At 38.3% G+C, this 15530-nt stretch overlaps 1 protein-coding gene across 7 annotated transcripts in view; it reads left to right on the forward strand.

The window, feature by feature from the left end:
* Positions 1-15530, forward strand: part of TNS3 (tensin 3) — a 209453-nt gene that overhangs the window by 72753 nt on the left and 121170 nt on the right. For 5 of the 7 annotated variants that reach the window (XM_088168117.1, XM_014877257.2, XM_014877264.2 and 2 more), the window contains exons 3-4: positions 2652-2689; positions 13095-13133. The exons of 1 other annotated variant lie outside the window; for it this stretch is intronic. In XM_088168117.1, coding sequence (XP_088024243.1) covers positions 2652-2689; positions 13095-13133 — 77 coding nt within the window. The remainder of the gene's footprint in view (positions 1-2651; positions 2690-13094; positions 13134-15530) is intronic. One more of the 7 variants, XM_088168126.1, reaches the window with a different exon arrangement.

Raw genomic sequence — 15530 nt, forward strand, 5'->3', positions numbered from 1 at the left:
CATAAATTATATAGTATGTTTTGAACGCTTCAGCATCTGGATATATGCAAAGAATAGACCATTAAAATGGGCCCAGTCATTTAAAGTTTTGTTGTTCTGGGCAGAAACTAGTGAAATTTAGACCTGACAAGAACAGGGAGTTAGAGTTTGGATCAGTTATGCCTGGGGAACCATTTCTGTTGTTGGCATGTAGCTGGTGTGCTTTTTAGGAGCAACGTATGCAGTGAGCAGTTTGAAGTTCTCTTGAGGGGGATGATGGAGAACCTCCTTTCTGCATCTGAGCACAAAGGAATGCTTCTTTTGCTCCCAGCATCTGCACAGTCAGTGATTTCACTTTGAAGAGCTTATTTCTATCAATTTTTGTTATCATAATCAGCTTTACTAGCTAGTGAAGAAGAGAAGGTAATAACTCAGTCTAACCCATGCAAGTACTGGATTTAGATATGATTAGAATATTTCTGGATGCTGAGGAGTGAAGCAGTCTTTGTGAATCAGATCTATATGCTCAGAATGTTATACATCTAAACACCTGAAAAAATACAGTTTGTTTCATACAGAGAGCTTTACCTGACTGTATTTAACTAATTACCCCTGCAGGCTTTAGTCTTTGTTTCCTTTGAATCTTATAAATACAGCAATATAGCTTTGTAAAGTCTTCTCACTTTAATTATATATGGAGTTTCTGTGCTGTATATCTGTGTTGTTTATGAATTTGAATGAGATGCTCTTGAAAGACTCAGTCTTGAAGTTGCTGTCTGGGTTAAGTTCACATATGACTTGAGTTACTTTTTCCAGAAAAAAATGTAAGAACTGTTGTGTTACGTAAGAGCAGAAAACACAGATTTTTCTTGTACATAGAAACTTAAAAAAGAAAAAAAAAAAAATCAACGCTTGCATTTACAGTTATCGACATCTTTAGTAGAGGTTTTGTGTTTTGGTGATATTTGTGATATGGTTTTACAAGAACCAGTAGCAAAATCATGGAAGTTGTCATGGAATGAAATCTGTTTTCTATTTCATCTTGCCTTACAGAAATCTAGGTTTAAGCATCTATAAAGTCGATGAGACCTTGTCTGTAATAGCAAGGCTTTCTGACAGATTTTCCATTTTATTCTTTACTTTTTTGGTGGTTATCTTTGTTTTTGGAGGAAATCTCAAAGTAGCTTGTAGAATAAACAGATAGTACATGTATTTTTAGATCATCTGCTAGCCTTGTGCAAAGCTAAAGCTAATAATACTAATAAAAAGTATGGATTCTACTAAATAGATAGTTTTGGCATGTGAAATCACTTAATGAATGTAGCCATTTATCCCTTATGCTGTCATGCAAGAAAATTAAGTTTTTCCTCATGGGTTAAGAGCAGTCTTCCATTTGTTTTAAGGCTGATGAAGTTTTTAAGTGATATAGATCATTATCAATGCTAATAGTGTATTTGTGTGAACATGAATAAATTTTAAGACTGAAGAAACTTGATCCTGAAAAGTACTGTGAGCAAAGAACTTGCTTCTAACTTATATGAGGGGAAAATAAGTGAATGCAGCACGTACAAGATAGAAGATGTGTTGTCAGTAAGCCTTACTTTTTTTTCCCCTGAGCTGTGACTGGAGCATGAGGGTTTTTCATCTGGTAGTTGTTGCACTTGAATCTGAAATGAGAATTTGCTGACCTCACACCTTGGTAGTTGTATCTTTCCTGTTGAGTCAGGCTGCTGTGGAAGCACCAAGAAACAAGCATGGCTTTCAACTTCAGTGGTCTGAGGTTATGCCCCAGTTAATCTTCCAGTTAAACCTCTGTGGTATTCTGTGGCAGCTCTGAAGATCTTGGAGATTGAATAAGTAATTTTTTCCTGAATGTAAAATACAGGTTACCTCATGGTAACTCAAAGGATAGGCACTGCATGGAATTAAAGCAAATTTCAGAGTAAAGGAGGAAGTGTATATGGAAAATCAAATAAAAACCAGCTTGTGTCAGATTCCAGTTATTGTGCTTGTATCATAGTTACATCACTGCTTATCTGGCTGCTTTTTAAGTTAAATGCTGTTTCCTGAATCTAAAATTGCTGGTACAATTAATAATTTCCTGCTCTTAGGAAGAAGTAATTTAACACAAATCAAGTACTTACCTCTTGAAAGTAACCTTTGCAACACTGTATCACCTGAAATTCATAATCAGAAATTACAGTCTGGCCAGTACTAATTGCCTGTGAGTTTGAAATCAACCTGCTTTTCTTAGGTCTCTGGGGCTGCTGATATGACTAAGATTCAGAGGTTCCACTAGGAACAATCTGATTTACTATCTGTGCTATTTAAATGGTAATACTTCTGGTATATATGAAGCTTTAAAGGTAAGTGTCAAGATATTCAGCCCGTGATGTTTAACCAGTACCATAGGGATGCAGTATCATGAGCTGATAGAATGCACAAATCTGATAACACTGCTGTAATTAACTAATCTTTCAGGAGTGGGTGAAAACTAAAAATGCGTATTTTCTTCTAGTTCAGTTTTGTTTTGAAATATGTAAATACTTTTATAGATACAGACTTGAGTTTGGCCAGATTGCTTATAGAAAGCTGATCTAAAGAAAAGGAGAAGACAATCCACCTACTCTTTTAGTTATGTATTTTGTTTTTTGTTTCTTTTTTTGTTTTAGTTTGCAAGTATGCCTGCCACAGGAAATGTGAAGAAAAGGTAAGCATGTTTTTTGGCCTCCCTTCTTGCTGTTGATCTACATGTATTTAGAGTTGACACAACAAAATCCGTATGAACTAATTAAGAATAAGATAAAAGATGCCTAGCCTGGGGTATTGTTCTTGCCATTAATTAAAAAGCAAAATCCCAATATAGTTGAAATATTTGCACCAGTGGTTGAGTTTCTCATTCTTCCCACAGGAGTTGTTTTAAGTTGAAAACATCAAGTTAAGTGGGTGAAATACAAACTGCATGGTTCTGCCAGAAAAGAAAAGAATGTATCTGAGTGCATTAGGTATACGTGCTGTTAGGATTCTGGTTTAAACCCAGAAAGGTAAAGAACACTAAGTCCCTGTCTTTAAACTAGAAATAACTTAAGAAGGTTCAAAATATACCCAAAAACAGGATTAAAACCAAACAAGGTTAGATGTTGGTACCAAAAATTGATGCATTTTATTTAATAGTCGAAGAGGCAGAGAGAAGGAGAAAAGAGATAGAAAAGGAAATGTGTGTGGAGGGGAGGGGGAGAGAGTGACAGGGGTTAGGTGGAAGCACATCACCCATCCGAGGGTCCCAATGATGTCTTGTTGCTCCCCTTCATCTGGTCTTGTTGTGTGGTGAGGGTCTCATGCCATTCCACCACACACCAAAGAGTATAGAATTCCATGGATGAATAAAGGCTTTGGGCCAGGTGGGAACGTCCACATGTCACCTGTGCAGGGGCCAGTTTGACACTGTCCCTTGCAACACTGAGGGTCTGCTGCATCATCTCTGGGTCAGGGTCTAGGGACCCCTTTGGAGGGGACTTTGGTGGGCCATGACACCCCCTCTGCTGTGGATAAGCTTTCACCTGGGTGAAGGGCCCCACAGCTGAGCCCCTCTGTACATTGGCAGATGGGTAATCACTGCCTCTCATCAGAGGCCTTTCCAACACCAACCCAGAGTTGGTCTCACACTCTTCGGTGTGGTGTGAGGGTCTGTGGCACTGATAGCCCTGGGGCTGTGGTCTCCTCCCTGAAGATGCTAAACTTGTGCTTTGTCAATATCCCCAGTTCCTGAGTTTTATCTTATCTTCATCATTGAACCGTCCAGGGCCTCATTCAGAAGGCTATTCAGGGTGTGGTGGTATTCTGTGCAGCTTTTGTAATACAGTTTTAAAAGTCCTTCATGAAAATGTTTAAGTTAAAAACGATCATATTTCACTCTCTGACACATGTATATCAGCCCCCATGCATGTGCGTATACACACATCTATTCAAATACATGAAATTTGTACAGCAACAGAGATTTAAAGGCAAACTTTTGGCATTGGATTATAAAAAATATAAGCATATTGTTAATTTTCAGTGATGACTGTAGATTCCAAGTTCAGTTTCATTATTAGTTTTTCTTACTTTAGAAAATCTTCAAGTTCCTTTCACACAAGATGAGGTCAGCAGTTCCGTGATCTCATGTGACTTGCTTTCCCCATTGCTAGATTTGTGCAAATCAGAGACGCCTACAGATTCAGTCTAAATCTAGCAGTCTTGCAGGGCTTTATTTTGCCAGAAATATTTGCACTTTTATGGGGTAATAGTCCATTCTTGTAACTTAAACTTTTGATTAGTACTTGCTATCTATTAAGACAGCATGTTTTATAGTCTCTTCTGGAGACCAAAGATCTAGACCTAATATCTATGTTGTTATCTTGATGTTTACAAGCATTTGTTTTGTTCAGTTCATCCAAAGTGTATAACTAAATTCAAGAAAAGAATCTTTGCTTTGTGAAGGACTTGGAGATTTTTCAGGACATTTTGGGAAATTCTAGTAAATACAAGTGTCAGTTGGCTGAGCATCTCCCATTTTGAGTAAAAAAGGAACATGTGCAATAGAAAATCACTGTTTTGTATGGTATGCTGGGTAAATGCAGAATTCTGGGTTTTTAAATGAAATAAGATGATAAAATACACAGTGATTATTAAATTTTTAAGTAAGGTATTACCTCTTAAAGGGTTTCATCACCTATATACATTCAATAATGATTAGTGATAATACTGTAGTAGGGTGATCTATTGGTAGAAGCAAAACAGTTTAGTAGAAAGATGTACCTTTTCTTAGTCTAGATGATGTAATTGATCCCTCTTTGCATAGTAGCTTTGCTTCTCGAAATAGTACTTGCAGTATGGAATTCTACCAGTTGTGTAAGAATCTGGTTTTTAATAACATTGGTAGCTCCCAGATTTACTTGGGTAGGTGCTACATAGAACTAGAGTTTCCAGAAATTATTATATTTAAATTATGATATTTAACCACTCTTATGGTTCTTTGAATTTGTTTTGGAGATGAATGATTTCATATTTATGCCTTATGTTTAAAACAGGAAACAGTTGTTTCAGCTCTTAGCCATTTGGGTGTCAACTGTTGAAAAGAGTAGCGTATGGAGTGCCAAAAGTATGTAATAGCCTAACATCTCAATACTGGCTGGCATGTTTTCTGATTTTTGAATAACTGAAATGAAATTATTAGCATTTGTTACAGAATATTAAAAAATTATGTAAAAAAGACCAAATTCGATAATCAATTATTTCTTACAAGAGGCTTATTTTCTGATTTTCAGAGAAGTAGTCAGTCAGCACATAGCTTAAATTAAAAATTTTTCAATGGGTCTCTTTTCTTTTTTTATTTTCTTTTTTTTTTTCCCCTGACTGCTCTCTAAGGCTCATGACTTCTGCATCCGTCAGTGTATATAGATTCAGATAGTTTGTTGTGTTGTGTAAGACCCAACTGGTACATTGTTTAAAGGACAGGTGTCTGCCGAGGAATGGAAAATGTGACCCTCTCCCCTCCAAATTATTATAACTTTGAATAGACAGGGCTTTCAGACAAAGATATGGGAAAAAGAATAACAGTTATTTACTAGTGTGTATATGTGTATATATGTCTGTATATAGGTATAACAAGGCAAACAACCAAACAACCCCAGCTGCAGCATTAACCACAGCCAGCAGGCCCCAGAGGCAGTGCCAGCCTTCTCGGGGCTGTGGGGCACTTTCCCCTTTGGAGCAGTTCCGGTCACAGCCGCCAGGGGCGCTGGTGGCTCCCGGCCGGGCAGGGCGGGTGCGATGATTCCCCCGCGCCTGCAGGGGGCGCTGTGGCGCGGGCCCAGCTGCCTCTCTCCACACGGGAATGGCGGCACAGCCGGCGGGAAGGGATGGAGAAGGAGCTTCCTTTACAAACTCACGGGGGGCAGCCGGTCCTGGTGCCCCTATGGATGGCAAAACGGGCTGTAGCAGGAACCTTGGAGTAGCAGGCTGGAACAGCAAAGGCGAGCGCACCCAGAGTGGCAAACAAAGTGTAGCAAAAACTCTGAAGCCATAGCAGGAGCTGCAGGGTGTTGGATTAAAGTGTAGCAAAAAAATAAAAGCCCAAAGCAGTGGTAGAGAACAATGGGGCTGGGCAGTGGCAGCTGGGCCCCTGCAAGCAGATGGGAGACGATCCCTCCAGAGGAGGGAGTGGGTCGAGGTCCCAGATTTTCCCCTGGGGCACCCGAGCAGATGGTGAGGATCCTTCCCAGTGAGATCGGGTGTTGGAAAGGCCCCGGTTCAATGGCTGCTGTTATGAGCAAAGGCTCACCCATGGTAAGGAGAAGCTGTGCAGGACAGAGCTCTGCCATGGCAGCGAATCCTCTGGGCAGCACCAAAACCCCCCGGCCCCAGCCTGATCCCGAGATCAAGAGAGCGAGCAAGGGCCAAGCCCAGCCCCTCACTCCTCACTCCCCACCAAAATCTCGTGGTATCTCTGCATTTCCCTAGAGAAAGCTGCCCAGTTAAGGGATGGTACCAAACTGCACCCTTCCTCCTCCTCCCATCCACATATTTTGTGTCTTAAGTGTCATAGTTATCATCTCTTAGGCAACACATGGGAGAAAATTCTTTGAAACAAAAAGTTGCCTTACTGGTTTGATAGAAGATTGAAAACTGAATGACAGACATCATGAATAACCACAATTTAGTGGAAACAGAATGATAGTATTATCCGTTGTGAACATAGAGCTTTATCCCAGCAGTTTTGACTGTTTTTTTATCAGCAAGCTGAAATGTTTAAGCTTTGTTAGAATTTGCTTTTACTACTTCTGTGTGATAATACAGCATTTAATAGTATTTTACTAGCAATTATTTCTAAAAGCCTGCTTCCCTTGTCTTGTTCTGTGCAGCTGGAGAAAGCATTTAAAATACTTCTTACAGTTAAAGCATAATAAAGCAAATTCAGTCTTAGTCTGGGAGAGCTAGTTTCGATGATAAAAGATGTATTTAAATGTCATTCTGTACTATTTTATTGCATTATCTCTTTTCTGAATAGCTGGAAAACTGAAGATTTATTTGGAATTTAAATGTTTAAGATTTCATTCTAATGTGTTTTGAGAGGAGGGAAGTTTTTAAAAATTACTAGAGAGCCATTAAAGTGTGATATATGAAAATCAGAAATAATGCCATAAAATTCAGGTGTTTCCATGTCAACCTCCAATAAAATGCTTTCAATCTCAAAAATGGGTGAACTGGGGCCTCACAGAGGGGACTGTGTCTTTACAAGATGGTATTTTCCCACTTCTTGTGGCAAAGTGGAAGGGTCCTGCTTGGTTCACAACTCTTTGGGCTAATTTAGCCTCCTTTGGCTTGCTAAGCAGCATATTCCAGAAGTCTTTGCAAATATTTTCTATAAAATTCCTGCTGCAGAGGTCACTGCCTCTTAGATGTGATTCTTGCAGACCTTGTGTCACGGATTGAGATCAGGCCTGTGTTAAATTGCTGTATGCATCTTAGTATTGCCTGATGCAAAGAGGTGTTTTTCCTTCTTATGATTTAGTACATTTAAGCATTAAATTTACCTTAGGGAGATGCAAAGAGTCATCTTGTAGATGGATGGTTTTCAACTGTAAGGAAATATGTCCCCCAAACTAATCTTTTATTTTTTGTTTTTTTTTACCAGCAAATTTGACATGTCTTCTTGCCTTCATGTCTTTCTGTGATGTTGAGTAGGAAAGAGTGACATTGCTGCCTTCTGGTGCTCTTCTCTACCACATTCCTTTCTTCCCTGTAAGGTGTATTAAAAAAAACCAAAACCCACTTTCCCATTTTAACCTATGCTTATTTAAATATTGCTTTCATCTTATTTTTATCCTTTTATTTGATGGGCATAGATCTGTCCCAGGTCTTAGACGTACACTAGATGCAGTGAAATCTGTGGGCTGAGCAGTGATGTCTGCAATTTGTTGTGACAAAGCTCCTGTCTCCTCACCCTAAAACCTCTGATACTGTTGACTGAAATGACATTTATGACCATAGGAATAATAATGCCTGTAGCTCTTATCACTATTACTCAGCTTGGAGAGGTCAGATCAGATACAATGAAAGCAGAAGTTAAGTCTCAAACAGATATATACAATTGTCAAAATTAGGGGGTTTTTTTAATCTGAAGAAGCAGCAAAATGAGACATTTTGAGCAACTATACTGTATTTTTGCACTTATTTGTGTCAAATAATTTCAACCTACCTTATAAAGCTCTAACATTTGTTACATAGATTAAATCAGGAGGGGCACTAGCTAGCATTTACAGTTCAGGTTGACAAATTAAACCACAGTGTAGAGGGCTAGTGCAAAGTCCAGTAAAATCTAGTTTTAAGAACTTGGTTCCTGCTGTCTGGTTTAACTCCTGTTATCAACACCCAAATCCTGACTTTCTTTTCCTTTGCTTCTGAACTAATTTGGAACAAATCCCATTATTTGAAGAAGGAAGGGTCTTCATCTGTGTTTACTAGTTTACAGTCATCAAAGGAAACTCATCAATTTTTGCTTTGAAGTACCTTCTGTTTCATTAGAGGGTTTTAAAAAAATCTTTTCCCCAAATGACCTATGTACCAAGTGTCTTTGCCTTGTATGTATTCTTCAGAGAATTGAAGAACTTTCATGATGTAGGTCTGGACTGTGACATTGCAAAACGGAATACCACAGCATGGAAGAAAGCCAGCATTTGTCATGAGTGTTTTGGAGGGTAGGTTGGAAAAGGGGAAGGATAACTGACAGGCATGCCAGAAGAAAACTAAGCAGAAAAAAAAAATTTCCAGGCTTAATTCCAAAGGTTTAGATTGGAATAAATAGGTCTGTGTGGTTTTTGTAAAAACACAGTAAGAAAAAAAAGATGTGTGTGTATATAAAGGTGTGTCTGTGTGTACATATATATAAACTCATATTAAATACGTCCATGAGCTTACCATATAGGCATCTGACAGTCATCTATGTAACGTTTAGAAAATCACCTAACATGACTATAACTTCACACTATTTGCAGGATGTCAGTGACTTCATTTTGCTGGTCTTTTTACCCATTCTCCTCAATTTTATAACATAAGAAATGAACTAGAGTGAACAGGTTTTTTAGTAGGTTACTTTATAGGTGAAGATTCTTCCCCCTGCATATAGTTTGTGTTTCACATAAACTACAGCAAGCATGCCAGAATTTCTTACTTGATAAAACTGTAGCTTGAAAGAAAGTGATTCATTATAGTTATGTGGTTAAATTGCTTTTGCAAAAGCAATATGATAGCGTTTGAGATTTGGACTTTGAAATGCACCCTCGGTAATAACTGGCTCATTCTTTGAAGATGGTTCTTCCTCTGAAAAATCACATACTTCTTGCAAAAAGAGAATAAAAAGGAAGGAAGGTAAAAATGAAATAGGCATCTGGAAGTGGAAAAAAAAATCACTGAAATGTAACTACTGGTTATCCCAGCCAATGAACTGTTGTGTGTTGGGAGGGCATTGTGTTGCTGTTAAGAGCAAACAGGGACAGATTTTGTTTCCCTAGCGCCAGATATCCTGCCATTTGTTGACTTTTTTTTTTTTTCTTTGACTTAACATTTATCTTATGTTAGTCAGTTACTTATTAACTGATGTGACTGATGTTGCAGTCACATGAAGAAAAACTACCTGTAGATTCACTGGAATCAGAATTCTTAATTAAAAAAAATTATTTTAAATCTTTTTTACATTGATATGGCACTTTCTCAAACTAAGCCTTAATGCAGGAAATAACACACCAGGAGAATGTTTTCATATTAACTGTGAATGCAAGAACAGGTAATTTGTCTTTAAAATAGTTGCTTGATTATTTGTGAATAGACTAACAATGTGTCTCTATGTCTGTGTGCTGGGCACCAAAGAGATAACTGTGTCTGAAGGTAGGCAAAGCATTCTTATATTCTGATATTGCTTGTTAATATGTGAATGTGCAGAAGTGCAGAAGTTAAATCCAGTTTGGTGTGGAGCTATGAAACATTACACTAATGCATATACAGAACATTTCTTACAAGAATAAAGAAACTATTGAAAGCTGACAAACCAAGTTATTGTAAATGTCATTAAGATTAACTGTAGCTGCAGTAGGTGGACCAGAAAACTCTTTCTGAAGTTTATTGTTTTGTGCAGTTGGTACACAGTGTGTAACTTTTTAAACCAATAACTGAGATCTTTACACTTGTTTTTCTATCTCTACATTGTTGCTGGATTTAAGTCTTGCTGTTTTGGTTTTTAGCTCGATACTTTTCCCTAAAGCTTATTTTTAGCATCTCCTAGACCTTTGAAAACTAAGAAAAAGAATTGGAGCCACTCATATATTCTCAACCTCGATTGTTTGGATGTCATAATACGCTGTTATCTGTCAACAGGTTTAAAAACTCTTGCTTTTAGCCTGTGTCTGGATTAACAGTGGAATGATTTGCTTCAATTGCTCATGAGACCTGAAGTTGGGATACAACAAGATCTTAACTATTTTGCTTCATCTGAGAAGGAAGATGCAATTTGTGTATATGGAGTTAGAAGAAAAATAAAGTCAGTGTATTGGTTCATTGAGTTTTTTAGTTCAAAACCAGCAGCAGAACATCAAAGTCTTTGACATGGGTCTTGATTTCTGTAAAAAGGAAGTGCAGAAGACGTAGAACCAGAAGAAGGTGAAATTTTTTTGTAAAGTCAGTTTGCTATATATAGCTGTTTCAGGTATAGAGGAGCTCAGGGAAGAAAAAAAATCAAGTGTTATTTTTAGTGAATTTTAGTGAAGTTTCATCTTCTCACAGTCCAGAGTTGCCTGAATAAGATGATACAAATCTGCAGAGATCTGCAATTCTCTTCTGAAGTTTGTCCCCTGGATGTCCCCAGTGTTCATGTGTCAGAAAAAAAGGGGATTTTTCTTAGGCAATGAGTCAGCTGTAATTAGCAAGCAGATTACAGCAGTGTTTTAGTTAGCCAAAGGGGTAAAGATATGCTTGATTCCTCAAGAATTTTGATCAGTTGAAAGAAAGGAAAGAGCAGAGATTGTATTTATGTATGTCAGTGATGACAGTTTTATTCCGTCGTGGTTCCAATTATTAATTACATGAGCATGTAATGTTTTCATGTCTTCCACTGCACTACTCAGCCAGCCTGCCAACTCCTTTGGTGTTTCCATTAATTCTTTCTTCCTAGTATATGCAGTGAGAGGAAAGTAATTGAAATTTCATGTTCATCTGCTTTAACCTTAGGTGTTGCTGATGAGAACACTTGCAAAACCAGTTTGTAAGTACGAGGTAATCACATGGTCAGGATAACTAAGGACAGTCTTTCTTCCCTAGATGCAGGTGTCTCCTGCTTGTGGAGGTGCAGGGTGCATGTGGCTTTGATTCTTTCAGCTGGGCACTGCTCTGCTTGGTGCTTTGTCACTTTGGCTTGAGAGGAGAGTTGGTGGTTGTAATTCAAGGTGACATATGAAGTTTTATATGCTATGTCAGGCAAGAGATCACCAAAGCAGATGATGTCCTTCCTTCCAGCAGTAGGCATGCTATTCTGACAGCTTAGTTAACATCTTCCATGTATTGGAAGTATGGGTGTTTGGTTGGGTAGAGCTGTGAATCATGAGTGGCAGTCACAAAAGGAGCTGCAGAGATGCAGCATATTAAAACTTTGGACTTGCAAGCCCACTGAGGAGTCAGAGGGGAGAGCAAACAAACTGCAAGAGCTCAGTCAGTCCTGCTTTCTTTAGGGGTAGTCTAGAGATCATGAGCGGGCTGGGAGTTGAAGAAACAATGTGCTACCTTTTTTTTATTATTATTATTTTTATTTTTATAAGCAATTTATGATTTAAAATGCATTGAGAATTGGAGATAGATCATTTTCATATCCATTTATGGAGGCAAATGTTCTCTTCTATGCTAGTGGTTAAAAGCTGTTCCTGAGTGTTTAAGCTGGAGTGGGTTGTCCTTGTGTAGTGAGGTAGTAGCCCCTTTGACTCTTTGCCTGTGCTGTGTACAGAACTGATGTTTCTTTTTGTTCTTGCAGCTTGCTCTGTTGCATGGGCTGCATCTTCTTTTTATTATTCTAAGGATTACAAATTACATGATGCATTAGGCTTCTTCTGCTCAGTAACCCACTCTGTGTACCGTGAATTGAGTCATCATAAGACTCAGCAGCTGTTCTGATAGAAAACTCTATCCTTGTTCAGGTGTTGCTGCAGAGTTTCTGGCTCCACTCTGCTGGCTGAGAGGCAAATCCGTTGCAGAGAGCCATAGTTTTGAAGGTGGATATGTTAAATGAAACGGTTTTCACTGGGGTTAACATCACGGTTAAAGTGAGCATTGCATGATGACTGCTACTGAAGCTCAGCTGAGTGGTGTAAATGGATGAACCTACAGTCTTTTGACTCTATGTGTGAGATTTGAGGGTGCCTGCTATGCGAGATTGTAGAAATAATCCAACACTTGATTTTCCCTAGATCATCATATAACCTAAGTTAGTCATGCTTTTCCCGACTTTTTTTTGTGTTTTGGTTTCTGAGTATCAAAATAAGGTGGTCTGGGCTTTTTTTTTTGGTGTGATGTATACAAACTATATTCTTCATAGGAATTGGTTTTAGTTTGGAGACAAATCTCTGAAGATATGTGGGTCCACAGAATATCCATTCTGCTTGCTCTGCTAAACCCAGCACCCAAAGTCAGTTCCAGAGCAAGGGTAAGGTGTTGGGAACTGCTGAAGTTCTAGATTTCTTGAAAAGCAGAATACTTACTCATTAACTAAAACTGAGGTGGTGATTAAAGAATGCTATAAAGGATAGAAGAAGGGAGAAAACCCTTCATGTTTCTCTGCATATGTGACATGAGGGAAGGCATTTCTCTTCAACCTGTTTCAGTGGTTAGAGTATGTGAGCAGGGCACTGAGTTAGTGCTGACTTTTTAGGGAGCTGAGAATAGATAGTATAGCTGAGAGCAGCAGTGGAGACGCAGGTTCTACACCTGATCTGGTTGGTGCCTCTTTGACTGTCTGGATGGAGCTCGAACAATGCAGCTGGGACATCTCCAAAGGTAGAATATTTTTTTCCTTATTTTATCCTCATCTTTTATTCCAGGTGGTGACACCCTGCTTTCTTCCAATCAACTATGAGCTGGTAAGTATTTTTGGCACTACTAATATCCATCAGGTTTTCTTAAGTTATAGGTTAGGTTATTCTTGTAGTCTCCTATAACCTCTTATTATTTCAGTACTGTGTTATCACCTTTCCTCTCTGAAGGCTTGGCAAATCAAGGGTCTATTCCTGAAGCTTGTTACTGTGTCCTGTCTCCATGCAGGAATCCACATGTTTTATGCTTTTATTTGTGTGTTTTAAATTCAAAAATCCCCTCAGTAATTATTTGTTTCAACATGCTGATGTCTCATGTCAGTTTGGAAGTACAGGTAGTGTAAGATTTATTTGAGACCTATTATTTTTTGTTGTGGTGGAACCCATACTTGGTCAGGAGAGAAAAACCTTAAGCCTTTTCTGGCTTGCATGACTGTATTTGGTGGTTTTAGCTCCAAGGGTAATATGAGCAATACCCAGAAGATGGATTGTAACAGTTACTCATTGAACCAGCACTGGCAGCTGTTAGTGTCATTACTGGGACTAAGCAGCCAACAGCTGATGCACAAATGTCAGCCAAGAACTCTGTGTATTGTAGGTAAGTGATACAACCACTGGCAATAAGGAACCCTACATCTCACTTCTGCATTGGTATGTGAATTGGCCAAGTCACTTTGTACATTTTTGTGTCTTGGTTTCCCTGCTGGAAAAACAGAGGTAATGGTACTAGCCTATCATGAACCACAGAAGTCAAAAGGTGCTTTAAAATTATTATCCTGTAAAACAAAGCCTGGAAATACTTTCTGGTATTATGAAGAATGTGAGTATCAACTCATGGGAGGTCTCTCTTAGATTTGACCCAGTAATTTTGTGAATTAACCCTTGTCAGAGTCTGAGGATCTTGTATAGCATCGCTGCTAAAATTATAAATAGGAAAGAAATACTTTCTTTTGTTTGTAGCTCATAGTGTTAGGTGCATACTGGCAACTGCAGTTGCTTTCTTTTGTGTTCTGTGCACAACCCAAGTATTGATTCTGAAATGGAAAACCAGTTATTGTCGTTCAGAAAAAAATTTAAACATATAGCAGCTTGTGGGGTGTTTATGTGCACAGGGGGCAATGCTGACAATGTAGTCCCAACTGTCTCTGTGACCTGCTGACAGATAAAGAGTGTAGATGGCAAAAGTGGCCTAACCTGCTTTAGTTTACTAGCAGGAATGTAGACAGAGGTATATTCAGTCACCAAATAAAGCATTTACCAGTTTGGGCAGAAGGAGTGGAATTCTACTGAAATTTATTGCAGGGATATCTGTAGGTGAAGTATTCTCACGACACAGTAATACAATATGTTTCATTGCTGAGAGTGAGATTGAACAGTGTGGTTTGCTTTTGGTGTGAAATGTGGTGACATTTTTATAATAGGAGTCTTTGTTCAGCACCAGTAAATTTTACCTGTTTAGTGAAGAGTTCTGTTGTTCTGAAGGACGAATATTTGTGATGTTAGCTGTAAGCAGTTTCTTTTACAACTGTTCTGAGTGTGAAGTTTTGACAAGGTCTAGAATAAGTAACTGAGAGGTTTAGATAATAGGGAGGCCAACATCTATTCAAATTAAACAAAAATTTGTGGCATCATAACTTGCTGCTGAACCAAGGATTTATCCCCCTTCATTCCAGACAAGGAATTCCAACCTCTTAGTTTTCACATAAATAATACATATGCCTTCTTTAAATCAGTGTTGCATCTATTTAGTCAATAGGTTGCCTATACTGTGCTCCTTAAACTGGCTTATAGCAAGATTTGTAGTTAAACTCTCAGTGACATATATCTTGGAAGATTATTGAAGCCTGATGAAATTCACAGATGTTCTTATTCTTCAAAATGTGTGTTTTATTGAGTATTTTCTTTTGACTGTTACGAAGGGGCCCTTGCCATTTCTCGTGAGCCACGTGTCTTGAAGCTTTGTAATGACATCAGGAGCCTCATATATCAACTCAGTGCAGCTGTTTGGAATTTCAGGTGCTAAAATATAAAGCAGTTCCTGTGCTCTAACACTACTTATTTTATGTTGTCATGCACATTCCTCACAAAGTGGGATGATGTTAGTCCAGCTTTGTTAATTCAAGTCAGATGTTCAGGAAAGATGACTTATTCTGTTGCACTTAATTTTGTTTCATGAAGAGAGACAATGGACTATTTTTGGGAATGGTCTTTCATTGCAGAGATTTACAGCTTAACCAAAAAACTAAAAAAAAAAAAAAAAAAAAAAAAAGTGGCACGGGGTCACTGTGTTTGTTTGTTTTCATCTGAGAGCTGAGTGAACTTATATAGTACTTCTAAAATTAGATAAAAGATGTTTAAATGGCCTTTACTGGAATTATTGGATCTTACTTTGAAAGACTGTTAGTTACACAGTTAATAGTATTTCTTAAACTGATGTTTTTAATT

The sequence above is a fragment of the Sturnus vulgaris genome, chromosome 1 (assembly GCF_052056855.1).
Source record: "Sturnus vulgaris isolate bStuVul1 chromosome 1, bStuVul1.hap1, whole genome shotgun sequence".
NCBI classification, from domain to species: domain Eukaryota; kingdom Metazoa; phylum Chordata; class Aves; order Passeriformes; family Sturnidae; genus Sturnus; species Sturnus vulgaris.